The sequence below is a fragment of the Opisthorchis viverrini genome, assembly GCF_000715545.1.
Source record: "Opisthorchis viverrini unplaced genomic scaffold opera_v5_122, whole genome shotgun sequence".
Classification (NCBI taxonomy): Eukaryota; Metazoa; Platyhelminthes; class Trematoda; order Opisthorchiida; family Opisthorchiidae; genus Opisthorchis; species Opisthorchis viverrini.
In genome coordinates, this window is record NW_008751780.1 from 757,709 (window position 1) to 773,781 (window position 16,073).

The 16,073-nt window shown below is 46.8% G+C and overlaps 2 protein-coding genes across 2 annotated transcripts in view; one reads left to right on the forward strand and one right to left on the reverse strand.

Moving 5' to 3' along the window:
* T265_13960 (hypothetical protein) overlaps positions 1–14,715 on the reverse strand; it is a gene marked incomplete at both ends in the record, with an annotated part of 76,856 nt that extends 62,141 nt beyond the window's left edge. The window contains 5 exons of the mRNA XM_009171361.1: positions 1,046–1,244; positions 2,960–3,885; positions 6,456–7,749; positions 14,157–14,538; positions 14,573–14,715. Of these exons, the coding sequence (XP_009169625.1) occupies positions 1,046–1,244; positions 2,960–3,885; positions 6,456–7,749; positions 14,157–14,538; positions 14,573–14,715 (2,944 nt within the window). The remainder of the gene's footprint in view (positions 1–1,045; positions 1,245–2,959; positions 3,886–6,455; positions 7,750–14,156; positions 14,539–14,572) is intronic.
* On the forward strand, positions 5,853–6,038 carry T265_06147 (hypothetical protein; the record flags this gene model as incomplete). Its single annotated transcript, XM_009171340.1, has 1 exon — positions 5,853–6,038. One exon carries the CDS (start codon positions 5,853–5,855, stop codon positions 6,036–6,038), a length of 186 nt encoding a protein of 61 aa, XP_009169604.1.
* Positions 14,716–16,073: the final 1,358 nt, after the last annotated feature.

Sequence of the window (16,073 nt, forward strand, 5' to 3'; positions counted from 1 at the left end):
ATATATATATATATATATATATATATATATATATATATATATTCCATCATTTAACCGCTGTTGTTGTCTTGCTGACGATAGTGTAACTTCTAGGTCGGTACTTGGCCTCCTGCCCCGCCCACTATGGATATCAAAAGACACGGAAACTCAGACAGCCCTTTATGAAGACAAAGGGAGATTATTCCAGCTGTATTTATAGGGTTACCATCGGATGTTCAACAGGGCTGCACTTCGCAAGGGATTGAGAGGCGCCGAGCTACAAATGTTCGATCTCGAGTGGCTGACATTCTGACCAACCAAAACATGCATTCGTTAGGTCCGTACCCAGCATTTGACACATCCTTCCAACCGACGTGCTGTTCACTTGGTAAGAGTGACTGGCCTCCGGACGGTAAGTGAGACCAGTCTACGTCGAAAGGCCGATAGGCACTATACAGCTGTTTCATTTTTATCGAGAACCATCAACGGTACGCACCTGACGAATCTCCAGGTAAACCTGAACTCACATCCATAACTAAAAGGTGACGCCACCTAAACCAGTGGCAGTTAGATCTGCCACAACCCAGAGCAATCAATGGAGCAGTGCTATTACATTAGTCGGTATTACTGATGAACTATACCCGAGAACCCCATGATCCAGCCATATTAGACATCTCAACGTCAAGTCAAAGCATTGACAATCTGTGTGTTACGTACACTTGGCAGCAAATCTAATGCTGGGTTCAGGAGGGAAGAGAATTATAAAGTCTAAGGAGAGAATGATTTTTTTTCCGAAAACTGGAGACGAAGGAGTATTTGAGGTCACGAAAACACTTGAATTCGAATAGAGGGTGAACAATCTACTGTACGTCACTTATGCAACAAAAATAGTTTAGGGGCTGTGCACGGCATTTCGGCGTAATTTTCTATTCTCAATGTCGTACCCGTCTGGTACGACCACCTCTCTAATATGAGGGAATTTGCCTGGCCTTTTCGAAGTCGTACTGGAGAAGCGCATCACAACACGGTAACCAAGCTTACAGCAAACGGATTAGTGGCACCTTACCGGAGTTAGTCGATCTGCTTCTGAGGTGATGACTTTTTCGATTATCACCTCGCTGGTGAGATGACAAGGAATCGCGCTTTGCCCAAGAATTCGTTAACAAAGGCGAGTTCAGTGGAAGCAAAGTCGGTGGAGTTGGACTGGCTGACGAATTTGACACCTTTGAGCCTTCAGTTGTTCGATGAGGTTTCAGATGATGCACCTACAACATAAATTAGTGGGATAATCGCCTTGGTCAGAGAAATGCAGTGATTCAAAAGGCTACTATGGAACTGCTTCAAATAAAAATACACTCAAAAGCTGAAATTAACCTCTTCAGCCATGAAAGTATCTCTAGTGGGGGACAAAGATGCCCATGGCTGTAACCCACTGTTACCAGGAAGATTCCCATCCATGTCTATGAGTCTAATAAAGTGCACCTAAATAGAAAGTTGAAAACATGAAGTGTAACGCACAAAACCACAGGTCCGGCTGCCCCCCAGCCTGGAGAGAATACATCCGAAAGATACTATTTCTGCTTAGGCTCCATAGGTGGTCTTGCCACAGTGGAAGGATTGTAATTTTATAGTGTTTAGACGCCGATGCCCGACGGAAAACGTACGGCCTTAAGATGAATGACTTCAGTGGTTGTATTAGAACAGAGCAAGAGTTGCATATAAAGAACCTGAAACGAAAATCAAATATCCCAAGCCTTTGAAAGCTCAACTTTGAAAGTAGCGTCACTTTCGCATGATGAAGAAGGAATCCCCTACCTAGCAATCAGGACCAGGATGATCGAGAGTGAAAACTGCACAAATGATAAGCAAGACAGTTGTGCCACTCAGCGGTGTGTCTAATTAAACGTCTAGGCACTGACTCGTAGGGTACGTGAACAACATCCTCCCTACACTTAGTCACTGACCACTCACTGGACTACCTATCCATCGCCATAATGATCGGACGAACCGGCAGACACATCGGTTGTTTTGATCCCGTTCAATACTTGTCTCCCAGTAACGCCCCGGAAATTGCAAACCAGTTTTTTTTATCGTGGTCAACTCCTGCGGAGGAACAAGCAGGCTCACTGGGCACCGCAGATTACAGTTACCTACATATTCAGTAGCAACAGCTGTGCAGGAGACACGAAACCAATGGCGTCCCCAGGTTGCAAGTGCAATCTATGGCAGCGGAGCAACGGGGTTGAACATCGATGTTTTAAGCCCATATCGAAGTAACAGCTATGTCCTCGAAAGTCAGCATGACAAATAAATACATGCATCACCTCTGTTTGAATAGTCACTAGGTCCTAAAACATACTCGACAGTTGACTCATATGTAAATCGGTGAATGCACGTGATTACTGTTTGCATCCCTACGGTCGTAGCGGGCGAGACACCCTTACAGAATAACTATTAGCCGTAACTTGAAGCCGAAGTTCACCAGTACGGTAATGCGAACCCCGTCATGCTGCGAGCTAGCACAGCAATGGATTGGAGCAACTGCGGTTCCCCCAACTGTGTACCAAAGTACAAAACAAAACAAGGGATCAGCCTCCCTTAAGGATGCGTCTGTTTATCAAGTTCATTAGAACTAGTCGAAAGCGGTTTTACTCCATCTGGAGCCCGTCATGTAGGCGTAGCTTTCCAGTTTCAATTAATACCAACACCCTTAACATCAGTCTAACTGCATTCAGAGGCAATCATAGAGCTGCATATTCGATTATCATAGGCGGGATACCTTGACAATACCACGTTAGTACCGTTTGAGTTTGATTCACTCCAGACACGTAGAAAGAGTATAAAGCGCTCGAAAGTCAGCGAAACAAATGATGTATTACACAACATATATAACGCAATAAGTACACACCTATCATGACTATCTATGACTGTAGCAAGCGATTACGAAATGCAGGTACCAGGATAAAGCAGATAAACCTACCTGAACTTCTTCCAGTTTCGGTGGTAAGGGCACTTGGGAATTAATCTCAGAAGGCAAAAGTTTGAGTTCTTCTTCGTCACTCATTAAGATTCGTCGACGACGCTTCCCGCTAGACTCGGTACCAAAGTTAACGGATGGGGATTTGAGCACAGCTAGAGTTGCAGCACTGGGAGAATCATGGGAAGGGTGGTTATTTGTATCACAGTGGTCATGGGGTCGATCACCTGTTTCTACCTGGACATGACTCCGTGGATGAAACGATGCGTTGGGAGGAACGCTACCTGAGTACGAAGAAATGGAACCGTCATGCTTGAAAGATCGCACAGAAGACAACGGAGTAGTGCCGGGTGATACAGATGAATCGCTTTCAGATGATTTAGATCTTCTGAAACGGTTGTTGGTTCCATAGATATCGGCTGGGCCACCATCATCGTGTGATCGTTGGCCTGATCGCCGACGATGGTCAGCAGAGGCAATACAAAAACTAGTGTTTTGTTTCCCAGTGCGAGATCGTTCAGAATCTTGGGCAGATTTAGAAGTTGAACACATGGGTGACAGGGTGGATTCTGGTGAGCCCTCAGAAGACCTGGTTATAACAGGCTCCAACTGGTGGTTTTGCCGCTTCTGCGATTCAAGCTGCCGACGTCGCTTAACACGCTCAACTAACGCCTCAGTGAAAATTCCGTGAACGTTGGGAGATTGTCTGTTCGAACTGTTCTCTGAGCTAGGCACCACGGAATTGTCAGCGCTGGATGATATTCCAGGAAGAGCATTTGGAGAGGACTGGCTGTTTGCAGCCAACTCAGACACCTGTCGTTCATCTGGTAGGGAAGGTAAGCTTCCGATTTTGAAGTCCACAGATGGCTGACTGCGATCATTAATGTTCCAATTACAGAGTTCTTCCAGTTCTGTACGACGTCGCCTACCTACAGAAAACATTGTGGGGCAATACACACAAAATTTAACGACGCAACAGTCTCAGAAACACCATTGTGAAAAATGAAGGGAATCGACGAAAATTCAGGCAGGGTGAATATGCGTAGTACCCAGACTAAGCAAATGTGCACATTCCCTACGTATGATCGTCATAAAGTCAATTACTAGTCCAGTTTTAAAAACTCATTGCCTCACAATTGTGATCTTTCCTAGGTGACCGCCACACAGGGTTCCAGTGAAACGGTTCATATGGGCATATCTAGATGAGCGCGTCACACACTTCGGTTACAACTTGGACACGTCAAACGCCAGCGCAGCTGAAATTTCAGGATATGGTTGCGAATGCACGGCCATCATCATCATCATCATCATCATCATCATCATCATCATCATCATCATCATCATCATCATCATCATCATCATTATCATAATCATCGTCATCATCATCAACAACAACAACAACGCAACACTTCTGAACACCGATGTTTTCCTTTAATTCGACCATAACCTATTTGAACTCATAGCATCGCCCACTACTTCCACTATCTCCGCTTCATATGGTTGTGTGATGAGAGTTTTCCAGGAGAGTTGACATAATCACATATGAACTACTTGTCTAAGTCAGTACAACTAACGAAGCACCAAACCGTTCACCATATATGGAGTCACTAAACTGTCACACTGGATTTGAGCAATACGGGGAAAATATCTCTAAATATTGTTTTTTATAATAAATAACTCTGCCATAAGTGGCAAGATTTCTGACCCCTCTGACTGTACGCAGGGTAACACAGCACTGAAGACACGACCTTGACATGGATAGGTTGGTGAGGTCTACACCAACATTGTCCAGAATTCACTATCCACGCAGTAATGCAAATGTTGGAACGGGGATCCAGGTAAGCAAATATGTGCACTACACTGACTGGTACCTTTGCACCCGGGAGACTCGGGTGCGGTTCCATCCAGTTTTGTAGCAACATTTATATTAGACAGCTGGTTCGCGAACCAAGTGGTGGATGACATCCTTCTCAAATATTCCCTGTCCAATCAACATCTGCGGGCAAACGCAGCGAAGACAGACAAAAACTCGGTAGATTGGCCACTAAGGGTATTAGTGCTTGTATAAGGGAAGTCAGAAACTTTTGGACCTACCTAGGAGATCAATGTACCTACTCGAATTCGAGGGTGCGAGAAAGTACCGTACTCCGTACTCTCATGAGGATCTGGCTGATTAAGGTAAAAATTAAGAAACCAGCAATCATTGAGCATTGATCACCGGGGTTTGGTGATCAGTACGAGGGTGTGTTGAAGGAAGGAACAATACGTGATTCCCTCAAATATTGCTCTCCGACTAGATAAATGATGCGTGGAAATAATATAAGGATCAACATCATCGACAGCATGACATCAGTGTTCAACACCGATGCTTCACTGCCGTATAATATTAGGATATAAGGAAAATATAGGGATACCAAGGCCCCAACGAACTCGGTCGCAGAGTTCATGCCAACCTGGATAAAGGGCTCTGGAAGGAAACGTATAAATCAACAGCAGCAAATGATGCAGTGAGACGCTGCATTTACCATCTACCGAACACCCCCAAGAACAGATAGTCCTTAATGTTTCATTCCAAACAGAACGTTTAACAACTGACTAATTGTATAACTTACCACACACGGTACATCGTGAGAGCGAAATGGCTCAGCGATTAAAGCGCGAACTTACTGCTACTACTGCATCTTGACTTCCTTGTCTAAGCTTGGACAGCCTGGCAATATTCCAGTCGTTGTGCTTCCTTCAAGTGGCATGACAGTTAGGCACCGAAAAGGTGGTACGGCGGGACGATTTTTTACCATTAGTTGCAGAATATGCCACGGATGTTATAATCTCACGTAATGCACCCCGAAAAAAAAACAAGTCAATTTTGGGTCACAGCTACGGGTTGTCTGCATCCATGTCCGGAATTCGGACGTTGGAACTTCCGGACCGCAGAAATGAGGACACAATACAGTTTTACCCGCTTCATACGTTCTGGAATAACAGTCCAGTCCCCTGTGTGCAGATAACACCTGCTGGTTCAAGCATCCGGCCCACAGATAAGAATCCTTTGCAACAGAAATTCTGCATTCCCATTCCCTGAAGATTTTGTGCAAACAAAATACCAGATGGGCGATGTTAGTCAAGATTACTTCTTCAAATCCTTAAGGTGAGCGTATACGTAAAGTGTCCGTACTGATAGGTTCAGAATGTACAAACAATCGTTGCGACACCACACTAGGTGCATTTGTTAGGTATCATATATCTAAACCATAAAAACTCATGCGAAGATTCGACAGCTGGTACGCGGAAGAACTAGGTACAGAATTTGTGGACCAGTCGTCCTCAAGCAAATGGAAACCCGGAGCAGATTTAATTACACGAACACTGGTCACCCAGACTAACGTGCGGAAAATACCGTAATACTGAAACATGAGGTTGTGCCAAGGTGGTCTCGTTTCATTCGTCCAACTCGACTGAACCGTAGTATATGAACGGTAGAAAATATTAAGACACTCACCACCACCTCTGGGTTTTCCCCCGGAGACCCTTCCTCGGCTGCCAGACTTCTGTGGCGTTACCCCGTTAAAATAGTGATCGGCATTTTCAAGGGTGTTAGATGCTGATCTATGCACACCTTTGCAAGTGGATTGTGGCCTGGATCCGGAATCCGATGCACCCGCCGAATAGGGACCACAAAGCTCTGTATTCGGTGAAGGCACCTGGGGTGATGCAGACCTTGGATCTTCTAACGACCGCCTAGTCCTTATATCGTCTTCTGTAGCAGCCTGCTGCCGCATACTACTGGACCGAGGAAGATAAGCTGCAAGGCCATGGGCTGCAATTCGTGGTTGGTCCTCCAGATTCGGTTCATGGGTATCCGTTCGCGACTCTAGGTTGTCAAACAATCGGACGGATGGAGAGGGAAGGGTGGGTCTTGAACTTACACCCTTGATCAAATGGGATGGTGATGCGACAACCGAAGAAACAGGATTTGTTTGAACTGAAGAAATGCTAGGTAGACCGCCTCCTGGGGTCGCAGGATAGGAAGAGTAGTTGGAAGGAACAGACTGTGGACTTTGAGACATGTAAATAGGCATATCTGCAGCACCCCCAACAGAATGTGGAGCTTGAATCGCATGCGACGCGTTCCCAGTAACAGAAGATGGTCCAGAAACTGAGCCTGAACATGTGCCATCGACGGACAACGGTAGATGAATCGCACAAGCGTTCAAATCAGCCGTTTTGCTTGAGGAATCCACCCAATCATCAAACAAACCACCGCCTGCGGTGGAATTAGCTTTTCCTTGTTCACAGTGTGGTTGATAGGGGTGGAAAAGCGCAGCCGATTGGAATAGATGAGATAAGGCAGGATCGGGAACACGACGAACCGAGAGACTATCAGTTGTGCTAACAGGCAAAGCAGAAAATGAGGTTGTAGCAACTGATGTGGTCTCTGAGTGGACTGAGGCTCTGGTAAATAATGAATCTTGGGACACTTGTACTGCATGTGAAGAAACTGGTGTAGATTCAGAAGCGACGCGTGCGAGCGGGCTGGTTGTGATGGATAGCATCGGGCTGCTCGGAAGTGTAGTACAACTGGAACTTCCGCATACCTGTGGTGAATCCGTAGCTAATACATGAACGTCCTTTGCAATACTGTCACCATTGGCGCCGGGCGAAAGAACAGAATGGCTAGAAACAGGACAATTCAGCTTCGGAACGCATTGTGGCAGAATAGTCTCAGGTTGTGATGAAGCGGTCGTGTTGGTTTCGAGCGGTGGGGGAACCGGAACGATACATGCTGAACTCACCTGCAGCAAAGTGGAATTGAAGCAGTGATTATGCGGTTGAAGGTGTAGGATTCGAAACGACTCCTATCCCCAAACCTAGATATACCAGAGAATATATTTTTGAAACGGCGAAAAAGAACAATCCATCAACAGTACCACACAACGAAGTATGAAACATCAATAGTCAACCGCTGGATCTGTAAGGAAAATACTAATACGGGAAGGGAAATGGTCGAATTCAAGTTTACCGAACACTCGGAGTGCTCGCACTTTTGAGCGCTCAGTCAGAAAATCTAGAAAAGAGCTGTCCCGTGTACCAAATGAATGAATGGCCACCGCACACTACTCCATGCCGTAAAACCGTAATTTATGTGAAAGCCTTATTCTAAAGAACAAAAGTGTACAGGGAAGGGACTTAGTGCTAGCTTACTACAATCATTCCCGAGGTGCCTACACCGCCAGACACTTAACCAGGCAATCTGGATAAAAACTGACAACAAGAACGTCACTGACATCGGCTGGCAGCTATATCTTGCAGCGTCTCCAACCAGGCGCAAACGGGATCACGTGGCCCCATCACGGACGGTGAGTAGCACCCACAGCACCCAGACGTTTCGTAATCTCTTCCAACCACTCTGCCAGGTCAAGGGTTGGCCACCTTTCTGCTTCCGTCACTCTGAGTTGAACATGGGAAACAGCACTCGATTCGGCAAACGATGGTTCAGCATACGCAACACATACCCCAACCAACACAGTTTCTCGTGCTCGACACACTCTTTAATTTGAGCACCGGGTTTTGGAGACCTCCCAGCGTTCATCTTGTGATTTCACCGATGACGAAGATAAGTAGGAATGGAGGTGAGTTCGTAGGTTCGGTGGTTAGAGCGCGAAATTACTGACCGGAAGGTCCGTAGTTCGAACCCTCTGCCTGTCGACTTCCCTTGTCTGGGCTTGGGCAACCTGACAGTATCCCAGCCCTCGTGCTTTCTTCTGACGGCATGACAGTGAGGCACCGAAAAGGTGCTACAGCTAAAGGATTACTTTTTTATTATAGGAATGGAGAGAGCGGGCATTCCTAACGAACAACGCTTAGTGCAGGGAAGCATTTGGAGAGTTCGCAGTATACTCCCACAAGTTCGATTGTCTGAGAACACAAAGAGCTTATTATGTTCGCGAACTTCCGGTACATTCCTTGGTGGGCAAGCGTGCTAAAAAGAACAGACCTGCCAACTGAGTCGAATGCGCCTCGGAAATCCAGGAATATTAGAATTGTGGGTCGTTTGTACGTATGGAATTGCTCTAACACCTGAAAGTGTGGAGATTTGGCGAATACAACCCCTACCAGATCGGGATCCCGCTTGTTGCTCTCGAGTCAGTGTTTCGCGAGTCAGCATAAGGCGACGAAACACCGTTGACGCCAACAGTCTGGTTACAACCGGGGCCAAGCTGATCCCCTATGGTTAACATACTCGCTATGACCCCCTTTTTGAAAATGAGCACTATCACTGACTCTCCCCAGTTGTCAGGGACAGATTCCTTTTCCCTGATGCAAGCACAAAGATAGGACAAGCGCTGACTGAGAAATTCACCCCCCCCCCACCTTTTTTTAACAATACGGGTGGGGGCTCATCAAGACCAGAGGCTCGGTGGAATTGAGAGAACATATGCAGTCGTAAACCTCCAAAATCGTAGCTGGTTCCACTTTCACCGTCCAGAGTTCTACGTCACCCATGGGCTCCAGATGACTGGCAGCTGATGGCCATGACAATGGTTGTTCGAAGTATTCAGCCAAATGTTTGATGGATTCCGGTAATCGATTGCACGGATCAACTGCCCGCTTTCTGGGCCTCTCATATTTCTTTGGCTTTCTGTGTTCACCATACTTCACGGTGGGCTCGCACGACCAATTAACTCGACGTCTCATAATTCTTCGCACCGGGTTATGTTTGGGACCGGCTGGGATGTTTTTCCGAGATTTAAGCAGTGCCACCGTTCGGTCTGATATCCAGTGCTTGCGTGAGCCCAGCGGTTCCTTGCCACAGAAAAAAATTCCCAGTAAGAGTTCACATTTGATGGTGGAGCATTTGGAAGAGACTCTAGAAGACGATTCTGGTAAATTCGTCTGACATAGGGACCTGCCAAACTTTCAGTTGCTAAGCGATTCGACGGCACCTTACGCGGCCCTGGAAATCGTGCGGAGAGGCGACTCCGAGTGAGTGCGTCGTCGGAATCTACTGTGTTCCAGAACGACCGGCAATCCGTTATAGATCCGCGCCATCGGTAACTGATGGCAATGTGGTCGATGTGAGTTTGTGGCCGGCCTGCCGTTGGAGGACAACAAGTGGCCAGACGATTTCGGCTATTTCGGAAGTTCGTACTGCATAAAATCCTGAGACCAGCAAACAGCTGAAGCAATCGTCCACGATTATCCGTACGTATCGAGTCCACCTAACTGAGTCACAGGTACGCTAAGTCTGTCCACTTGTACACACATATCTCCCGCAACGATATCTAAGCATTTATGTCGTTGCAACAGGGCATTCAGGGTGTCGTAAAACCTATCTTTGGCGGCGTCAGAGCTACAGTCAGTTGTGGTATGAGTAGACACGTTAACCAGACATCGACCAACTTCCCGCTTGTGAGACTCCTTCACAGCCGTTGCCAGATGAACCGCACAAAGGCGACTATCAATAGGCATCCAGTCAAGCAAAGATACCTTCGCCCGGTGACTTAGGACGATACCAACCCCTGCACATCCCCCCACAGCAGCATCTAGATCGCCAGAGTTGCGTAGGCGGGAGCGAGTGGAGACTGACGAAGCAGTTAGCTAAACCAGTGGTTGCACATTAAATTCTTGTTCCTAAGATACAGTTCACATCAATGCCAAGCAAGTCAAGTGTGAGAGCAAGAGCAGCTTGTTGTACTGCTCGCTTGAGAGTGCAGATATTGAAGGTGGCGAGACAGACTGGGAGTCGAGGCTCGAAGATTGATTTCGAGATACCTGAGGATGTCGGCGCCCGGTGACGAACAGATGTTGCACACAAAACCGACGCAACACGAACGGAATCATCAGCCCTAAGTGCTGGGCTTACAAGTGGAGAGTTATTAATGGGGTGAAGAGGGGGAAGAAGTACGTGAAAGAGCAAGAAGGGAGGCGTCAGTAGTAGCCTGTTTTGGCTTTCGCGCACTGTTGTATGCAGCGAGTAAGGCGACCCGGCTGATGGCACCACGCGATGACCAATGTGGCACGAAATTATAGTTAGGCGTAGGTATCCTGGTTGTAAGCGGGAATAATGTCAGGGAGACCACACACACATACAGGAGGACGAATAGGGTCTTCGACCAAAGCCTTTGGTTCAAAAGCCTAACCACAAGGCAGCGGTGCTTCGTGGGAAATACACATACATTACCATTTCTACGGGACAAGTTGCCACATGTTGCAACATCCAACCTGGAGGACCTGGAGTCTGTCAGGCCTCTAGCCATTGACCAGTCTGGTATGAGAGACTGAGTGTCGCGGGAACACCCCCCCCCACCACTCCAGTGTAGCTCAACGGGTCGCTAAGGTGAGCAAACCGTAACACCACGGTAAGGTCCAGCCTCGAACAGAACAAAGTTTTTTTAATGGCACCCCATGGAAAGCAGGGATTCGACAGTAGTTGAAAAAACCGTGACAAACATTACTCGCAGCAAAACCACCACAACGGCGCAACTATACCTATGTGTTCTGGTAAAATACTGTTGTAAGTTGAAAAAAAATAAGAGGGAAGGGATCCACAGATATACTGTTGCAAACCTCAAGTGTTTGCACCTCTCACATTTGACGAGAAGAGCTGGATGGACACTCGCAGCGCGAAAGTCATTGATGATGACTTGCCTCATACCTAGCTAGGCACCAAGGTCACATGAAGGTGACAAGTCTAGTTGCAATATTTACCGAGGACGGGTGTACTTGAGCTAGGTAATCCTGCCACGAAATGACAGTATACGGGGTGCTGAGATCGAGCACGTATCAAATCCTGCAGGGTTGCTAACCTCATGCAAGCAGGATCACACGGGCCCCATCCAGATGTAACCGCTTTCAATTCACGTTGCCATGTCGTGACCTGTTCTCCACGAACAATCCGTTAGAACAGAAAGTACCGCTTTTTTGGTGGACGGTGGTCGGGCATACACAGTAGATACCCCAACCAACTCAACATGGTGCATTTAACTTGCGGCTCTAACGATTCGTACCCACTAACATATACTGTTGCAAACCTCAAGTGTTTGCACCTCTCACATTTGACGAGAAGAGCTGGATGGACACTCGCAGCGCGAAAGTCATTGATGATGACTTGCCTCATACCTAGCTAGGCACCAAGGTCACATGAAGGTGACAAGTCTAGTTGCAATATTTACCGAGGACGGGTGTACTTGAGCTAGGTAATCCTGCCACGAAATGACAGTATACGGGGTGCTGAGATCGAGCACGTATCAAATCCTGCAGGGTTGCTAACCTCATGCAAGCAGGATCACACGGGCCCCATCCAGATGTAACCGCTTTCAATTCACGTTGCCATGTCGTGACCTGTTCTCCACGAACAATCCGTTAGAACAGAAAGTACCGCTTTTTTGGTGGACGGTGGTCGGGCATACACAGTAGATACCCCAACCAACTCAACATGGTGCATTTAACTTGCGGCTCTAACGATTCGTACCCACTAACATGCCACCTCGCTACGCACATGGTATGGTCACCCACCTCTTGCTATGCCAAGGAGACGCTAGTGATCAATGGTCTGAAGAGAGTTAAAGTTCTCGAATCGAGTCTCTCAATGGCGTTTTTCATCCCAAAGACGTACTACAATCTAATCAAGCGGAACAAAGATACTCCCCCATATATATGAACAAGTGTATAAAAAACAAGTGTATCCGGTCCAGCAGCCCGATGACGCTTCAAGGCCGAAAGGCATATTATAATCAAGACCATTACATCAGACCTCTATCCATAGATCAACCTGCCAAGAGAGATTCTGCGGATGATGCACGAGCATCCTTCAGTTGTCATGATTTTTGTGTGCTTATTCTTATACTTACCATATATACGCGTGCTGAACCTTTGTATGTACATTTCAGCTCATGTACGCTTGTTCTTAGACAAGTAAAACGTTGCTTATCCTCGAAAACCCGGCCTCTGTTCTAACTCATTCTCGGACACATTTTAAACGTCTCATCAGTACAGCTCAAAGGGGTTACTCAGGTACGCAAACTGTCACACTGCCCCAAGTCGGATGCAGAACAGATAGGAGAAGCGTAACACTCTTTTGGAATTAATCAGGTTGCCACCCGGCAAACAATCCTAGGACGTCTTCGTAGCATGGACCCCTTAACAGGCAACACGCAACCAATGGTTCACCACAGCCATCGGGAAGTGATCGAACGAATCAAAACGATGGTCGTTCAGCTCTATGCGCGGTAATCACGAGTTTTATAGCACGGTAGTCTTCAAAGCAGGCAACTATGAGCACCGCCGCCTGGCTTGGACCGTAACGATTGTTTTGAATAAAAAGGCAGATACCACAAACCGACTGATACGGAATAAGTTTGTCGAATGTCCAGTTTATTCTAATCAGAACCGCCGAATCACTTCTACTTGGTCGCCAAATGTGACGCAGTGCAACTTGTTGGCCAAAACTGCTGGATGGAAAGAACCTGAAGGCCTAAACTGCAAGTCCGCTGAACGGTTGAATTGTCGTACCTAGGCTTGAGCAGTCTGGCAGGGAGCCAGTTTAGCTGCTTCTCTTTGGTCGTCATCATCATCATCACTGTCAGCTGTAATAACCGCGTACTTGTTATACAGTGGTTGTAGCTGCCACAGATCACCGATGATTCGGAGAGGTGGGGGAGGTAGCTGCGCATTGGAGGCGTAAAAACAGTACTGTAGGTGGACTGCTGAGTGAGGGGATCGGGGATGTATGCATTGAAGGCAATAGCTTGGATGCATGAGTACCGTTGAGGGCGCGACTGGGCCACGTCTGACAATGTCTCTAACCATCGGTATGGCCCGTCTCGGTCATTCAGGAATACGGGTGATGCGCAAAAGGGTTTTTCAGAGTGAAAGAGGTATCGTTGACTACTGAATGAAATTTACCTGGAGGTTGCTTGGTGCAGTACGCCGTGTCAGTCACTTTATATCACAAAATTCCGCATTACAGCGTTGGAGTAGGACAAGGCCTATTCTCTACTTTATTTTGGCCTTTGCACAAAAGACCCATTTCAACAAATCAACGTGAAGCACTGGTGTGACCACTGATACAACTGACAATAGCGACATTTACTGACAACTGTCTAAAGCAACGGTCCTCAAAGTGATTAAAAAGGTTGCCCAATCAATGGCCATTTAGCTATTTCGCAACATTGCGCGATAATGCTGGGAAATCACGGACCTTTGCAGTGTGAGGAGTTTTTTGACTCCGCTTCAGCCTCCTTGGTCTCTTTTTGGCCGCACCGTCTGACTGCAACGGGGTCTTTTTCAACGATATTCGCAAAGGCGCTATACGGGTGGCACTGTAGGACTCCCTGTTGCCCGTCTCCGACAGTGAAAGATGTCCCCCGGATTTTCGCACTACATAGTCTGTTGTCGCGATGTCCACGCTTCGAGACGGCAAGTGGGTTTCTGGCTGGTGTGGAAGACTGGCACGAACACTGTCGAAATGGTCAGCAAGGGACGGGACAGATGTGAAAGCATTCGCGCTGGATAAAGTTTTTAACAGGGTTGGGGAAGTCTTTGGTTGTTCTAGGCGATTGGGTGATGATTCCCTGAAAATTCTAGGAACGTGAGAATCTGAAATGATATACTTACATGTTGTCAGTGTTAGCCGCTCTTAAGGACGCTGTGAGTAGTCTCACGAGGGTTTCGTCATCCCCATTAATGCACCGATAAGCATCATGCACGAGCTTCGGCTCATAGAGCAAAGTGCGGCACCCAATCGACACGTGAGTAGACTGAGGTATGGGAAGCTCACACAATATGTTCGTTATTGGGATACAACCACTCAAACTAATGATAGGTATCCGGCCAATGTCACCTTGCATCTTCCCAGCAGATGCCGCGATTTCCAAGAAATCACAAGAAAAATGTACTCGCAATTATCTATGATTCTATAAATAGTAGGAGGCACGGTGGAGATGATTCCATGGCCCATAATTTGCGATTATAGGGAAGTTATTCGGAGGACAGTCACCCGGTCATTTAGAGCGCGCGCATGAACAGGAGAATAAAACAAGCGGTCGGCATATTCTCGAATGAGACTTTAGTAGTTCGTAGACACGGTTCCGTGCAATGATGGTACTGGACCCCGGGTTTAAAGAAGCTGAAGGTTGGCCCTGGGAGTCAGATTTATCCGTTGTTGTCGGTATCCTTGTGCGTGATAGGCATATTACATTCAGTAGGCATGCACAACATCACGAGTCCAGCTACTAGAATCACGAATTCACGGATTGATACACGGGGTTGAGGCTTTCTCCTAGGCTTCCAGGGTCGGGTTTGCTCTTGTCATCCAGCGGCTCCTGTTCACCTGAAAAGCACAGGTTTAAAAAGGATGTAGCACTGATCTTTACGTTCTCAGCACGGAGCAGTAGCGTTATTGTGATCCTTCTGACCATTGTACATTTGTACTTTCTTTGTAACTTATCATTACACAATTTGTACCACTTTCTATCTCTCACTAAAATCTCAGCTTACTCCTCTTCTCTTCATACCGGATAATTTTTGTTTTAAATGAACGAAAAAGAAATATTACGCAATACAAATTCTCTACCTCGTGAAAGGCGTGGTCCCTTCTTGCTGTGTCGAATTACGCTGGCAGTGAATTAACGAGCGGTGCTCTACCTTTCAGACTACGACGGGATAGAAAGTATCTAGGAGCATATCAAGGGAGATCCCAGGAAGGAGATCGATTTGGATTTATTGTGGTGGTAATACCTAACTGTACCAACGAACTGTGAGTTGTGTAATCTCGCTTATTTTTACTCACTTGATTTAACTACTTTGAACTGGTGTTTGCTAGGGTTATCCACTACAGTGTCACCCACATGAGGCTTCCAATAAGAAAGCGCACGAAATTCCTTTGTACTGGATGCTATATGTAAGCCAAACAACCGTCGGAGGAAGGGTAATAAGCGGAATAACAGCACAAGATGATAAAAGTGTTTGCCTAATAAAATTGTGAACTCGAGCTTGCAAGTCGTCTCACCATGTTCCCGCCGTGTGTTGGCTTGATCAACGGTGAAGAAGCTTTGGCAAGACTTCGTTCAAACAGGACATCAGTAAGTGTGTGGTGTCCTCGGTGGAAACGATGCCC